This window comes from Volvox carteri (assembly GCF_000143455.1).
Source record: "Volvox carteri f. nagariensis unplaced genomic scaffold VOLCAscaffold_1, whole genome shotgun sequence".
Classification (NCBI taxonomy): domain Eukaryota; kingdom Viridiplantae; phylum Chlorophyta; class Chlorophyceae; order Chlamydomonadales; family Volvocaceae; genus Volvox; species Volvox carteri.
This window is the reverse complement of record NW_003307545.1, coordinates 1782860-1798044: the sequence shown is the minus strand read 5'-3', so window position 1 is coordinate 1798044 and position 15185 is coordinate 1782860. Positions and strand designations below refer to the sequence as shown.

The window sequence follows — 15185 nt, the reverse complement described above, 5'->3', positions numbered from 1 at the left end:
TGGTGGCATGTTGGCCAAGGCGCATCCAATCCGCATCCCAACGGCGCAGAAGCGAGCCTAGCGTACTGAAGCTATTTGCGGTGAGCAAGGATGTGGCGAAGCATGTCAAAGTGTCCACCTGACAATAAGACGTGCATCAAGCAGCCCGAAGGGCCTGGCCGCCTTGCCCAGTAGCCCGGCAGCAGACACGCCTCCGCCTGTATCCAAACGTTGGCACACAAACGGGCAATAAAGCAAGGAATTGCTGTTTTGTTTCAGTCGTTTCAGCAGCTTAAGTAGGCGCATGATTTCAGTAACCCTTCAAGGATGACCCCAACATCCCGGATAATCCCTGAAAGGACATCCAGGGACTTCCTCAGGGTTGAGCATCGGCGACTGCGACGACGGAAGCCGCTAGAGCCCATGATAACCATATGTGAGGTTTCTAAGATTTTAGAGGAAGTTGCGAATTTCCAGGGAAAACATCGCTAAGATTGACAAGGACTTCCTGCGTGACTGGCGGGCGGCCGCTCAGGCCAGACATGCAAGAAGACACTGGTGGCAGCATCGCTTTGTTAATGCAAGGATGGGATATAGTGCGTTCCTTAAAGCCGGCGGGAAAGCGTTCATCAACTTAACGTCGAGCCCATGGACGAACACAAGGGTCCGTTGGAAAATCGCTCCGCATACTTCACTACTCCGAAATATGAAGGACCCAGCAACAATATACAGTCCTTGACAGTGCTATAAATCCTTTGCAGGCACAACCACGCGCACATCGCAGCACCTTACCTCTTCCAGCTTCCAGGACGGCGTTGTAGTAGAGGTCCAAATCCGATGGGCAAGCTTACCATTAGCTTGTCATCAATCGGTTTACATGTGAATATTTATTATTATTACTACCTGTGCTGTCCGTCAGGCTGGACTTCGCCCACGCTTCACTCAAACGGAACTAAGGGTTGTGTGTGTGGTTGTTACAGTGGGCTCCAGACTCCCGAAGAGTAGAGCCATCGGGCCAGCTGGCCGTGCACTGCAGTAGAGACTAAGGGTTGCCGGCGTGGCAGCCACCTACCGACGAGGCGGGCAAGCCACCTGCCGGACTTAATGCCTACTACTACATGGGAGAAACTCCAAGACAGCCTTGGAATTTTACACCTAATATAGCCATCGAATGCTCCGAGACCAGCATATGAGACGATTGCAATAACTTAGTCACCCAGCGCGCAGGGATTAACATAAGGACCGCAAAGCCACCGGACCAGAAAATAATATATCTGTGTTGAAGAAAATGTCACTATCGGGCAGCTTTCGCTACAACGTGCTCTATGCCAGGCCAGTTTCCTCGCATGCCAGGCCAGTTTCCTCGCAAGGATTGCTGAAGTCTTAAATTGACATTCATAATATTACATTGCACATAAGGATATATATGTCGATTTTTGTTGGGCGGGTGTGAACGTTTTCACGTATTGCATTAGTCATATATACAGTTAGACAATAGAGAGCATACAGTGCTCTTCGCGGGCATTTACGAATGACAACAATGGACAGATCAATTGAATAAAATCCAGATTCTGCACAGCGCCTGCGGCGGCAGCTGTCAATATCATGCGGTCAATGTTTTCAGCTTCCTGCCCTTTTCGCGCGCGAAGGAAGCGGCGTGTGGTGGGAAGCGGCCTGCGTTCGATAACATAACAATGGGCACAAATCATAAACCTTTGTTGGTGCAGGCAAATGCTTAAGCACAAGAGCCCAACGGAAACAGGAAAGGAGTTTTCGAGGGTTAGGCGATGTTAGGACACGGCGCAACTCGTCGCTAGCCCCCACATACACTTGCGCTCAATGGTGCAAACGCAAAAAAGGCTACACCATGTCACTATACTTGAAACAGGAGCTTATGTTGGGATTTTCTAGGATTACAGTGAGAGCTATTATGTAGCTTGCAGCTAGTCCCTAGCTTCCGATACTCGCCCCACGTGCTTGATTCACTTTTTCCTAGGCTGCCCAGCGCGCAAACAAAAACACTTAGGCGCTAAAGATGGTTAATTTAATTAAACTAGCACTTCCTTATTAGCTACTGTTCTTCCTTGTGTACGTTCCCTTGCAATGCTAGCTGTCGTTTTTGCTGGGAAAGAGAATCTCCGCCCGCCAGCCCACTGCGGCAGAATGTCATTTATTTTGGGTCAGACGACGGCCGGAAATGTCATATGTATTTAAGAACCGATGCTTCAGGGAGTTCATCCACAGTTCTCTACGGACTTGGAGAATACGAGGGGCCAACAGGCAGTCCGTGTTGGCATAAGTTAGATGGCTGCAAAACTGTTTGCAATCCTCTCATCCCCGGTCACCGATACACCGCACACACTCTGCCCTGCGGCCCCAATCCTTATTCGAGGGGGTCACGGGCGATGTGGGTCACACACGGGGTTACTGACGAGCCCTGCTATAGGCACCTTACCTGTTACCTGTACGAAGCGCGGCAGCGGTCTACCAGTCCCCCCACCATTCGCCTGCGTATAACGCGCTCTTGTCAAGTCCGCCTCACCGAGCTGCGGTCACCCCGCTCAGCTTATTCCAATGTGCCTGCTGGACTCCGGAATATTCCCCCCAACACACACATCTCTCACCCTTTTCCCCTTCCCGCCTTCTCCCCCCCCCCGCCCCAGCCCTCCCTCCTCCCTCCGCACCGCCGCCCCAGCTCCAAGCAGTACCGCCACCACCACCACCACCACCACCACCACCTTTCCCAGTCCCGGTCTTCTGCTAGACGTCGCTCCGTGTCCTCTCTCGCTTGCAGCTGATGGTCATGACGCAGCAGCTCATGGTGGGCATGCAGTTGATGGTGGGTGGTTCCACACGGCCACCCAACCCCCCTTACTATCTACGCCCGAGAAGGGTCGCGGTCCGGGGGTCAATCCCACACAGCCTTCCCCTACCTCATCCTTCTGGGGATCATTGGCTTGGTAATTTACGTATGTATACATGAATGTATTGGTATATGTATATGTGTGTGTGGCTTTTTTGTGGATATCTTGTGCACGCATGTGATGTGCGCCTGGATGTGGATGTGTGCTTAGGTAAAGGCTTGTTCGCCTGTCCCGGGCACCCCGTAACCCCCTCCTGGTGTAACCACATATATACATACACATGTACACATGTGCACTCTCCCTAAGGCCCCCAGCTGAGCTTTGCTTCATTGGTCCCACCACACATCAAGACAACGGCCGAATGTCATCACAGACATTTATCTCTGTTCGAGATGTTTCCGGGCCCGGAACCTCCTCCCATACCTGACATCGTGCACCCCCTTACCCCCCCTCTTCACCCTCCAACTCCACCAAACATGATGGGTGGCTTATGCCCTGTCCGCCACAAACACACCTCCACATAAAAAAAGAAAAGGTAGCTGTACCTGATACCGCTTCCCTACAGGTCAGCTTCTATCCCCTCTTTCCCGACCGTTCTCGGCGACCTGTTCCGCGCCCACCAAGCCTAAGTCGACGTCCCAACTTTTCCCCCTTTTTTGCGCTTCCTCTGTCCCATCTATCCTCCCACGCACCCACACACCATCGCCACTATCACTAGATACCATCGCCATCACTACCACCACTTTCCCTGCCTACCTTCCCGTCCTTCCTTCCTTCTTTCCCTACCCTCCCTCCACTATCCCGTACCAATCAACCCATAAATCCGTCCACCGGTTCATCTGCCAATCCATGCCAACCAGCCAGCCAGTCCGTCTGTTCGTCTGTCTGTCTGTCTGTCTGTCACTCCGTCACCACCACCTCAGGAAAGGGAGAGGCTGAACAGCTGCTCCCGCTTACGACGAAATGCCCCTGGGTCCTTGAGCGGAGTGGCCTTGCCGGCCAGGACTTGGGCATCAAGGAAGTTCTCCAGGTGGGCGAGTTCCAGCTGGCAGTGCGGGGGGTGGATTAGGAGGAGGTTTTAACCGAGGATGCATTCAAGTAGCGCGTTCAAGTAGGACAAGGTCAGGGGGTTAAGAGTAGTGGGGAGTAGGGGGAAAGGGAGGGGAGCAGTGCTGGAGAGGATCAGGAGGGGCGGCGGGCCGGGGGGGGGGGACGGGGGAAGCTGGTTCGGTTGGGGGTTAGGCTGCAGGAGCGGATGGAGGAGTAAGGGAGCCGGGGCCAGAAGGGTTCGTGCGGGTCAGTGGCAGGGGTACGCAGGCAGATAGGTAGGTAGGTAGGCAGGTAGGTGAGTGGGTAGAAAGAAAGAGAAAAGGGTAGAGACATAAAGACAACGGGGGTGAGAGAGGGAGAGCCCAAGGAACAGGGCAGAAGGATTCGGGCTTGTTGAAGTTTGAAGTGGTAGGTAGCGGGATTCTTGTTTCTGTTTGGCGCTTATATACGGCAGTACGACACATGAATGGTACGAGCAGCAGCAGGCACTGTGGCCACACCCCGATGCATGAGTATCCAGGAATAACAGCCCCTCCGTTGCCTCCAAGCTGCGTCCCCCTGTCCCCTGCCATACGTCCTGGGTAAGGTCCTTCCACCTAAAGCCTAAGCCCCCCCCACCCACCCCCCACATCTCCAGGTCACCCCAGCGCACATACACACACGCTCACACACCTTGTGCAGCTGCTCTAACTCCTGAGAAGGCAGGGACGGGAAAGGGAGGGAGGGAGGGAGGAGGAAAGGAGTCAAAAAAAGAGGCAGGGTAAAGGTCGTTGGTTGGTTGGTTGGTTCCAGAGGCGACGAAAGATGTTTTTAATTTGCCAGGCCCTCGCACGATGCGGTTGTGGCGGTTGTGGTGGTTGTGGTGGTGGACAGGGTTGGAGGGTAGGACGAGGGCCGTTTGGGTTGGGAGGCGCCGCCAACAATAGTACGAGGAGGCGGTGGAGGGAGGAAGCGGCGACGGTAGGACAGAGACAAGAGTTGCGGAGAGCCGGGTGCACTGCCACTACGAGCAGCACAGAGCGCACAACATGTCGAAACGGGATCCTAATAGCCGACTGGTTTAAGAGCAGCGCAATTACTCCGCATGTCTAAAAGTTACTTGATAGCCCCGAAACCCACTGATGGCGATACCTACCGCTCTGGCCACCGCTTCCTCCCCTTGCCTGTCTTTTTCCCATCCGGGCGGGGTCAGATCAGATCAGGTGAGATGAGATCAGGGCAGGTCACCCTCTTTCCCGCGCCCCCGGGGACCCTCGTCCGCCCCTCGCCCCCATCCGTGTACGGCACCTGGGCAGCAGCACGATGACGCAACTCACCGACACGATGTTCCGAAACCGCAATGTACGGCGCTCCGTCTCGGCCAGCCTCTTGAGCTCCAGCTCATCCCGGCCCTGGCACGAAGGAGCGTTCAGAGGGGGAGTGAACGTCCCCACGTTCCCCACTTCCCTTGAATGAGATTTATTAGCACTTGCAATCTGACACACCATATGCCCGCGTCGATGCTCGTGTCCTTTCCCGCGTCGCACATTTTGTTCTTTGGGCGGTCGTTCGTGTACCGGTGGTACGTGCATGCCCGTGTTTTAGCTTCCCCCTCTCAACCTTCCGTCCCTTCTCGGCGGCTGTGCCGGTGTGTGATGGTCGGTGGGTGTGCGGGTACCTCCCAGGTAACCCCCCCCCGAGTGAACGGCTGAAACACGTGGACAGCAACTTTGGGAGGTGCGGCCTACCCAGCTAGGGAGGAGCCGCATCTCACACCAGGCGTACGACTACCGTACCGTACCGTACAGGGATACAAGCAAACGCCGCACGGAGGAAAGGGAGAGACGCGACATACGCTGTCCGGGGTCAGGGGTCCTCGGCACGTGTGTGACACAACAAATCGCAAATTCCCCCCAAAACCCACCTCCCCAATAGCCCTAAGCCCCTTTGGAGCCCCCCCCACCTTGGCGCCTCTCTGCAGCAGCACCTCGTACTCATTCTGTTGCTTGGACTGCAGCTTGGCGATCTTGAGCTTGGACTCCGCCTCCCAGGCAGCGACCGTGGTCTCGAGCTCCGCCTTTCGTAAAGAGAGGGTTTAGGAGTGCCGGCAGGAGCGGGGAAGAAGGAGGAGGTGAGGCGGTAGAAGGGAGGAAAGAGGAGAAGAGGTGATAACAGGCTAGACGGCCGCAGTCTCCCTCCCTCCCTCCCTCCCTGGAGCAGCAGCAGAGCACAGCCACACCCGGTTATAAGGCCCTTCCCGTACCCTCCCTACTCGTTCAGATTGGGTCAGAGGGCTTCAGGGTTGGCCTTTAATTGGGAGACTTCTGGGGTGGGGTTGGAGGGGGTGGGGAATATTCGGTGGTGAAAAACAGAACGCCCCGCACCTGGTATAGCTCATCCGCCATGCTCTTGACCTTAGTAGCCCTGCCGTACAGCTTGGCCTTGACCAGCTTGTCCTGCATCTCCCGCTGCACCAGGTAGTCGCGGGAGGGGCGTGCGCGTGTGGGTTTCTTGCGCTGCAGGTCCTCCACGTAGGCGGCCAGCTGGGTGGTGTGACTGGACTTGAGGTCCTCCAGGGCCTTACGTGGGGAGGGGAGGGGAGGGGAGGCGAAAAGGAACCGCAGACGAGTGATGGGGGGGAGGAAGGGAGGGAGGGGATGTGGGTCGGTGGAAGACGTGACCCCGCAGGAAGGGTTCCAAAGACGGCTCCACCCACTGCTACCGCCAGCTTACGGGACCCGTTCCCCCAACCCGCCACCTACCCCCTTCCGCGTACGAATAGCGGTTAGGCGGTTTGAGTATGTGCGGAATCACCCGGTGCGTGTCTCTGCCTGTATGTCTGTCTGTATGTATGTGCGTGCATATACGTATATTTGATGGGTATATCTTCACCCGTGGCCGCTACCCGGCGAAACCTGCCTTCCCCGGTATGTCGTGGCACCCTCATCCAGTCACCCTAGTCAACTTCTCAGTGGATCGCTCAGGTTCCGCACCCACCGCCAGCATCCAACGGAATCTGCCGGATCGACAGCGGCTCAACTCCATTCCTGGTCAGCTCGCGAGTCAACTATATCCCAGGTCACCACCGTCCATCGATTATGGGCACTTTACCTTCCACCATCGGAAGGATTTTCGACCCTGACAGGTCTCGATCCCGGGATTTCCCGGGGCCAATGGTCCGCGCCTTACCAGTAGTGCCTAACCTATATACATACCTACATGTATACATACCTATATGTTTCTATGTGTGTGCATATGCCTGTGTATATATGTACATATGTATGCATACACACACATTGGATTTTAAAACCACCTAACCACCCGCACCCACCCTGTCGCGCTGTCATTCTCCTCCCCGTCCCCCGACCTTTACCCCCATTCCCAAAACTTCCATCGGCACACGCAGACCCCCTTGACCGGCCGCCCTGCCTCTCATTCACCTTGGTCACATTGGCCCCGTACTCCTTCATCCTCTGGTCCCAGAGCTGGTGGAACTTGGCGGTTTCCTCCTCGTACACCGCGTGCACCTCCTCCAGCTCCCGGGCCTGCTTGCAAGCCAGCTCCTGACGAAGACTGTCCACCTGAAAGGGGTGGGGGTGGTGGTGGACCGTGGGTGGGTGAGAATCGTGGGGTGGGGGGGAACGACGGGGGGAAGCCGGGGTGTGCGGAACAAGGGAGTCCTTCCTTCATTCACTTCCTCACTCCCTTCCGGCCAGAGGTCCTCCTTTACCCCCCCCCCCACACACACCTTCCACCCTCACCTGCGCTGTTCTCAGATCCGCCAGCCGCCGCGACGCCAATTTGGCCTCTTGATACCGCCCCTCGACCTCACATTTACGGCGGTGCTCCTCAAGTTTCGCCATGTATTGTACGACAGCCTCGTCCAAATGCAGGGCACCGGTCTGTACGGCACTTGCACGGTAAGAAGACGCCGCGCCGTGGCGGCAGAGGGAGGTTGAAAGGGGCCGGCCATGCGACACAGTTAGAAGGCGGCGCGGGGCGGAAAGAGGGTAGTGTTGGGTTGGGGGTGCGGGGGAAGACGAACCTAATGTGTGGCAGTGCGTTGTGTACATCCATGCTGTGAGGCTGAGGTTTAGGATGATAGTGTGAATAGGCGCCGGTATGTGTCCGTCACATTGTGCCCGTCTGTATATATGTGCGCAGTATATCTGTACGTGCATTTATCTGTCGCATGCACCTACGCATGTGTATATGACGAACGCAGCCGCGTATGTGTATGTGTGTATGTAGTTGAAAAACATGTTTGGGCCCCAGTTCGACCCCTCCAGCAGCCAGCCGCGTGACTCAGACCAGGTACCCTAGGACACCCTTGCTCGTACCTCCAAGTACGACCGACTCTTAGTAAGGATCCTGCGGAATGGCCGCGAGGTGCCGCCGCTCCCATCACCTCCTCCTCCTCCATTTATGCCCGCCGTCCAGCTTTGGGAGGACGAGGGTGGCGCAGTGTCCAACCGGAATGGGGGACCCCCTGCTGCTGCCGCCCCTAAAGACAATGAGGTGGACAGTAGATATTGCTGCTGCTGGGGCTGCTGTTGGGGCTGCTGTTGCTGCTGCACCTGGCCTCCCTGAGCCTGACCTAGCATCTGCTGCTGAGACTGAGGAAGCGGCTGACTTGCGTGCTGCTGTGGTATGAACTGTTGTTGTGTGAACTGCTGTTGTTGTTGTTGATGTGCCTCTCCAGGGGTGCTTTCCTGGGTGGTGGAGATCATCCCCACAGCGGCAAGCCTGTGCGGGGTTGGGTGGGGCCGATGTATCGGCATCGGCTTTATGTATGTGTACATGTGTGTGTAGGGGCCCCAGGGTGCGATGATGATGGCGATGATGATGGCGATGATGATGGCGATGATGATGGCGATGATGATGTGGGTTTTGCTTTGGAGAATGGTTTTGGTTGCGACTTATGTTGGTTGGGCGAGAAGAAGGGCAGATATTGAATGTTGGATGTTGGTAGTGCTGCTGGTATTGCCGCCGGACCGTGGGCTAGATCCCCCGCCTGCTTCACACTAGGCTTTTTTGTACGTCTCACGACCTTAACACCCCAGAGAATTTGAACACGTTAGAGCGCTGTATGGCGCTTACCTCAGTGTCCCACATCTTACGCATAGACAAACCCTTACAAGGTCTCAAACGTAGGTGGGCTTGGTAAGCCCCTCGTTCCTCTCGTTCCGATAAGGCCGGCCCCTTAACTTTTAAGTAACAAAGTTATTATCCTGACCCTGTCTCTGCCCACCAGTAACAACTCTTCTGGTATCCATGGTACTCACGCTTGGTCCCTTGTCATGCTCTCTGCGTGAGGTCCGGCAAGTGTGTTGACCACCCGCATGCATGTGTCCGGGGAGCTATTAACGTCCACAGCGGAAAGGAGGTCACCCAGCGCGGTCACCGCCAGCGTTCCGTCTTCCTGTGCAAAGTCTGAGAACAACTCCCCTGCTCGTTCGCTGGCACGTTGGCGTGAACCTGGTCGCTCCTGGCCAGCCTCAGGCGCATCTGGGGGCAGTGAAGCGCCGCTGACAGGAGGCAAGGCTGACCCATCCATGATCAGATCTTTCACAGAAGCCTTGTCTATGCGTAGACCCCGCGAACTACTTGTACGTAAACCGCGAGTCACGCGGGCGCTTACACGGTAACCCCTAGCTACATTTCTCTAATAAAGCAGTTTTACTTAATCGAAAATACCAGGCATTGTCCATTTCTGGCTTTGAGCAGGTGGAGGTGTTGCTTTGGTGCTTCAAACAGCATACGTTTTCAGTTAAATTAAGTAGTTATCTTTTGTGTGCAGCCTGGATAGCTCATTACTGCTCTTCGCTTTGATTGATGTAACCCTCTAAGACCACCCCGTACTGCGGGGCGTACACGACACGATATACTTTCACCTCCTTGCAAATCGGCAAAACTCTGCATCCGAGGATAGCATTATATGTAGGAGTTGAAGTCACTCCTTTCCAAATTGACCATGATCCAATCCTAGAAACGGACACGTCGGCCGGGACACCTGTCAGGCACAAGCGTTCTAGCGATCATGGAAATTTCACCGACATTCTTAGCTTTGAAAGTCTATTTTTGACCTTGCGTTCAATTATATGAGGTATACAGGTTGACGATTGGCTTGGTCGCTGTTTCCGGCTTACTTGACCATGACTGTTCGGCTCTTGACTATGTGGTCCGCTGGACTGATCTTGCTGGCGGTCTTACAAGTAGGCACTATCGCTGTATCAAGTAGTTGCCGGAAAGATTACGGCTCAGACCTTACCTCGATCGTCGCGCAGCGCAATGCCCTTGCCGAGGCCCTTCCGCCAAACGTAACCGCAATACCAAACGCGGATTTGGGCGCGGCGGCAGCTGCCGACTCCTTCATTATGAATAGCCAGTTAGCCTTAGGAGAATTGGAGCAGGCGAGTAACCGTCGTACACGAATCGTCCCGAGAGATGGCAACGGCCTTGAAACTTTCTCCTCGCACCCACCGCACCGGCAACATTTGAAAGCTCTGAATGTGAATGTGAACACGGGCGCACAGCCGCAGTTGCTGCCCGTGGTTGTTGCACTTCTGCTGATATGCTTGCAGCATGCTCCCCGCAGGGGACCGCAACAATGGCCGCCAATGAGCTGGTCGCGGGGGAGTCCTGCAAGCTTAGCGGCCACGTTGACGAATGCTGTGAGTACCACCTTGAACGCGTCGCACACTCACCCCACGAACACCACAGCAGGCAGTTCTCACCGCCCTGGCCCCCTGACCCAGCGAGCAAAGCCCAGTATAGCCATCCTGTGCGGGAGCCGGTCCGGTCCGGATCTAAGGCATGATGTCGTGTTTTGTTATTCTGGATCCAGCCGAGGCTTTGTGAGCGCGGCAGGGACAGGGGTTAAGGGGTGGTTTGTTTGTGTGAGGGTCCCCTGGAGCCCCCACGCACTCGGGTGCCAGATGCGGCAAAACGGACGTACGGAGCTGTTGGTGTGGAGGAAGGCCGTGTTACGGAATGCTTTGCCTATCGCCGCTGCCGCTCCGTCGCAACCTCTGCAGCCGCAACCGTCTGGCCATCCACGCCCTTGGGCGTTTCACTTCCCATCCGACCTGCGTCGTCGATATCCGTGCTGCTTTCCCTCGACCCCGACCCCTCAATCCTCGGTCCCTGCCCCACCGCAACCCCCGGATTTGCTACCCTCCAGCCTACCCTCCAGCCTACCCTCCAGCCTACCCCCCAGCCTACCAGCCTCACTTCTTCTACCCCATCACGTCCCCCTTCGTCTCCCCTCTCCCTCCCCCTTCCCCAGGTAACTGCACGTACCAGGATGTTGATAGGCTGAATGCGGTGGTGCAACCTCTGCTGCGGCAGCTTGTGCGGACGGCGTTCTTCCGATACTTCAAGGTAAACGACGGCAGGGGCCCGGGCCGGCAGCAGAGCGCCAGGGCGGCAGCAGCAGGGCAAGCAGTAGCAGCGGCGGCGATAGTAGCAGGGTGAGAGCAGTAGTAGCGGGTGCGGAGCTGCGGGACTGGTGCGGAGAGCAGTAGGGAGGGTGAAAATGGGCGAGGGAGGCAGATGTTGGCTTTACAGCCCTCGAACACACGGCCTCAAATCCTCCCATCCCCACCGCATATCCTCGTAACCCCAGGTGAACATCTACTGCGACTGCCCTCTGTGGCCAGATGACTCGATGTGCAGTCTGAGGGCCTGCAGCGTGTGCGAGTGCGAGCAGGCAGAGGTGCCGCAGACGTGGAGGAGGGAGGAGGAGGAGGGATGGTGCAACACAAACCAATGTGTGTGTGAAGGGGGGTTGGGGTGGATCTCGGGAAGTGGGGTCTCGGGGCTTGTGCTGGATGTCCCTGTCTCCTGCCCCCTAAACCCGCTTAAACACTACGTCGGGGGGTAGCCTCCTTCGGCCTCATAGCACCGGGGTTCATAGCACCGGGCCTTATATCACCCCAAGCCCCCAAGCCGCACCTGCTTTGAAGCTACTTGGCGGGTGTGTTCACGTGCTGGGAAGAAAGGGCTGGATTTCGCTTGGGATCCCCCCCCCTGCTACCCGCCATTCCCCCCTTTCCCCCTTCCTCGACCCGCCTCCCACCCCACACTCTTCAGGTGCTGCTGAGCTGGACAGCAGGGTGGACAGCACTGTGGATCCAGATACGGCATTACGATTGCTGAACTTGAAGGTAGGACAGGAGGTAGGGGCTTCCGTGTTCGGAAGGGCCGAGCTTTGCCCGGGGGGAAAGCCGGGCCATTCGAGAGTGGGATATCCTTGGCAGGCTCCGGCTCCGGCCCTACCCCGTCACAGGGCGTCTTTGCGCCACTGGGGGGAATGAATCGTGCGTCAGTGGGCAGATCCGTGTCAGCGGGTTACCACCTACATACCGCGGCCCCACCTTAACCCGCTGTTCTGCTCCTTGGCGGGCTCTCTCTGACCCGTGGGTCGTTCACAGGGCTGGCGGGGGTTCAACAACCCCTGGATGGCTGAGCCGGAAGGGGCTGACGACTACCAGTACGTCAACCTGTTGATCAATCCGGAGCGCTACACGGGTGAGGTGCCGCCGGTGCTCCAGGGTGGGGGCCCGTGTCTAGTACCCGGCGACTACGGGGGACAGGTCACTCGGGGGTCGTCTTTACGTGCACGGGAACGGTGACATATCGTGTCATGCCATGTCATGCTGTGCCGTGCTGCGCCTCTCCTCCTTTCCTCCACATAGCATGGTACAGTCTGCTCCTATCGTCCCCCTTTCGAACCTCCCATCCCAACTCCCCGGCCTCCAAACACAACATCCCCTACCTCCGGGCCACCCCCACCCCCAACTCTACCCCCCGCCACCACACACACGGGTTCGCCCTCCGGAGCCCTCCCGGGAGCTTTCCTTGCCTTCCTCCTCACCGCCAACATCGTCACTCAAAATATAGTGACTACCCCATCCCCCCCATCCCACCACCTCTTACCTCTTCCCCTCCACCCTCCACCGCCATCTCTACCTCTCACCGTCCTATCGCCCGAACAGGTTACGCTGGAGAACACGCACACCGCATCTGGAACGCCATCTACTCGCAGATCTGCTTCCAGCAACAGTCCCCTTCCCCCGCCACCTCCTCCTTCTCCTCGTCCTCCTTGCCGACCATCTCCCTAGCCGTTCCCACCATATCCCTCGCCTCGGATCAGATGTGCACGGAAAAGCGCGTGTTCTACCGTCTCATCTCGGGCATGCACGCCTCCATCTCCGCCCACATCTCCGCCAACTACCTGCTCGACGAGGAGAGGGGTCTGTGGGGCCACAACCTGACGGACTTCCGCAAGCGCCTGGGCTCACCAGAGCTGCGGTACCGAGTGGAGAACCTGTACTTCGCGTACCTCTTTGTCCTGCGGGCGGTGACCAAGGCGGGGCCGCTGCTGGCCCGCTATGAGTACGTGACGGGGCTGGAGGAGGAGGATGCGGCGACGGCCGCGCTGATGAAGCAGCTGGTGGGTTAGTGTGTGGGGGGGTGGGGGGGGGGGAAATGCAAGGTGGTGCAGGGTTTGGGGGTGAGGGGGGTGTGGGAGGGCGGGGCTGGGTGTGGTTGGTGAGGAGGGGTAGATGGGGGGGAAAGTGTCGAGGTCTGGATTTGAAAAGGGGGGGAGTTTTAGGGGGCATTGAAGGAAGGCTTGGCGGTTGGCTGCGGTGATGTGTAGGAGGGGGAGGGGCAGACTGGAGGGGGGAGGAAAGGGGGATGCGGAGCAAGGCACTATGTTGCCGTGATGGACAGAGCGCAAGTATGGTAGTATTCCAATGACCTTATCCTCTATTTCCTTCCCTCTCCTTCGTGCGCTGTGTGTGTAGCCCGCGCACGCTCCATCCCAACCCCCGACTGGTTAACCCTCCGTACATCCGCGTGGGCTTGCCTGTAAGCGTGTCTGTTTCTGAAGTTTGGTTTCGGAGCAATCCAACCGCAGGTCGAGTTGCCCGAGCTGCGTCCCTCCTGCCCCATGCCCTTCGACGAGGGACGGCTGTGGAAGGGCAGTGACGGCCTGGCACTACGCGAAGAGCTCAGATCCGCATTCATCAACATCACGCGTATCATGGACTGTGTGGGCTGCGAGAAGTGCAAGCTGTGGGGCAAACTGCAGACCTTGGGGGTGGCGACGGCGCTCAAGGTGCTGTTCAGCTCCTCCGACTGCAGCGGGACGCTGCCCACCTCGCCCGTCCTGAGTACTCTGGTTCTGGAGCGGAACGAGGTCATTGCGCTGGTGAACCTGCTGGAGAGGTTCTCGGCGAGTATAGAATACTACCGGTGAGTTCGCGTGTCGGTAGCTGCCTCGTGATTGTGATTGGTACGGATGCGTTGGAGGATGGGTAAGGAGGGGTTGGGTGGCGCGGGTAATGTGCGTGGATGGATGGATGGATGGATGGATGGATGGATGGATGGATGGATGGATGGATGGATGGATGGATGGATGGATGGATGGATGGAGGTGTGTCGCGTTGAGGGGTTGGTGTACTGGCGAGGGTGAGGGTAAATGATATCCATCATCCTGCGAAAAGGTTTTCGCACGGGTCACAAAAAACGCTGGCTGAATGTTTTACCAGGGTAATCTGGTACGGCTAAAAACCCGGCTTTTCCGCCACCACCACTTTACTACCACTCTCTCTCTCCCCCCCCTCCCTTTCCCACACCCACAGACACCTGTCTGAGGAGCTTCAGGCGCTGGAGGGCGCTGAGGCGGCTCCGCTGGTGGTGGCGTCAGGCGAGCCGGTGGCATGACACGCCCCCTCCGACGCACCCTCCGCCAGCCTCCTACGAGGGGCCCTCTACCGGACCGATTGGACTGCTACACAACATTGCGGTGATGCGGAAGGTGTCCGGAGGGGAGGTGCCCCCGCTCGAGGGTCGATACGTCCTCCGGGTGCTTCTCTGACACGGGTGCCGTGCCATGTTTCTGAGGTTCTCTTCCTTGCGTTGCAAAGCGATCACTCCCTCCTCGTGATATACGTGCTTATCGCATTCGCATGCGTACAAATATCCGGAGTACGGAGGGAGGGATTGTCGGTTTTAGTCGTGCATATTGTGGTGATGAGGTCTCGTCCGAGAATAAGACGTGGTGTTGGAAAGTAATGCAGTTGAAGAACGTGGTTGCGGTGTGTGTGTATGCGTCTGTGTGTGTGTTGGTGGAGGCTGTGGAGGACATGGAGTCAGAGGAGGAGGAAGCGTTGGGGGGGGGGGAAATGCTGTATAGGTGCAGTGCGAGGGCTGTACGGAAGGGTTACGGAAGAGGGGGTCTGCCCCAAGGACGTTTCTAATCGTTCAGGGAGCGGGGGGGGATGGGGTGCGGATAGGCCCCTC

At 57.2% G+C, this 15185-nt stretch overlaps 2 protein-coding genes across 2 annotated transcripts; one reads left to right on the top strand and one right to left on the bottom strand.

Moving 5' to 3' along the window:
• Positions 1–3762: 3762 nt before the first annotated feature.
• On the bottom strand, positions 3763–9425 carry VOLCADRAFT_115660 (uncharacterized protein; the record flags this gene model as incomplete). Its single annotated transcript, XM_002945668.1, has 10 exons — positions 3763–3888; positions 4566–4586; positions 5210–5284; positions 5836–5949; positions 6257–6451; positions 7313–7453; positions 7634–7774; positions 8450–8618; positions 9158–9380; positions 9422–9425. 10 exons carry the CDS (start codon positions 9423–9425, stop codon positions 3763–3765), a joined length of 1209 nt encoding a protein of 402 aa, XP_002945714.1.
• A 1057-nt stretch (positions 9426–10482) lies between these two features.
• ero1 (endoplasmic reticulum oxidoreductin 1 family protein) lies at positions 10483–14606 on the top strand (the record flags this gene model as incomplete). Its single annotated transcript, XM_002946029.1, has 8 exons — positions 10483–10546; positions 11161–11255; positions 11500–11644; positions 11967–12040; positions 12308–12404; positions 12872–13329; positions 13798–14135; positions 14525–14606. The coding sequence occupies 8 exons, from the start codon at positions 10483–10485 to the stop codon at positions 14604–14606; spliced, it is 1353 nt and encodes a 450-aa protein (XP_002946075.1).
• Between the last annotated feature and the right edge of the window lie 579 nt (positions 14607–15185).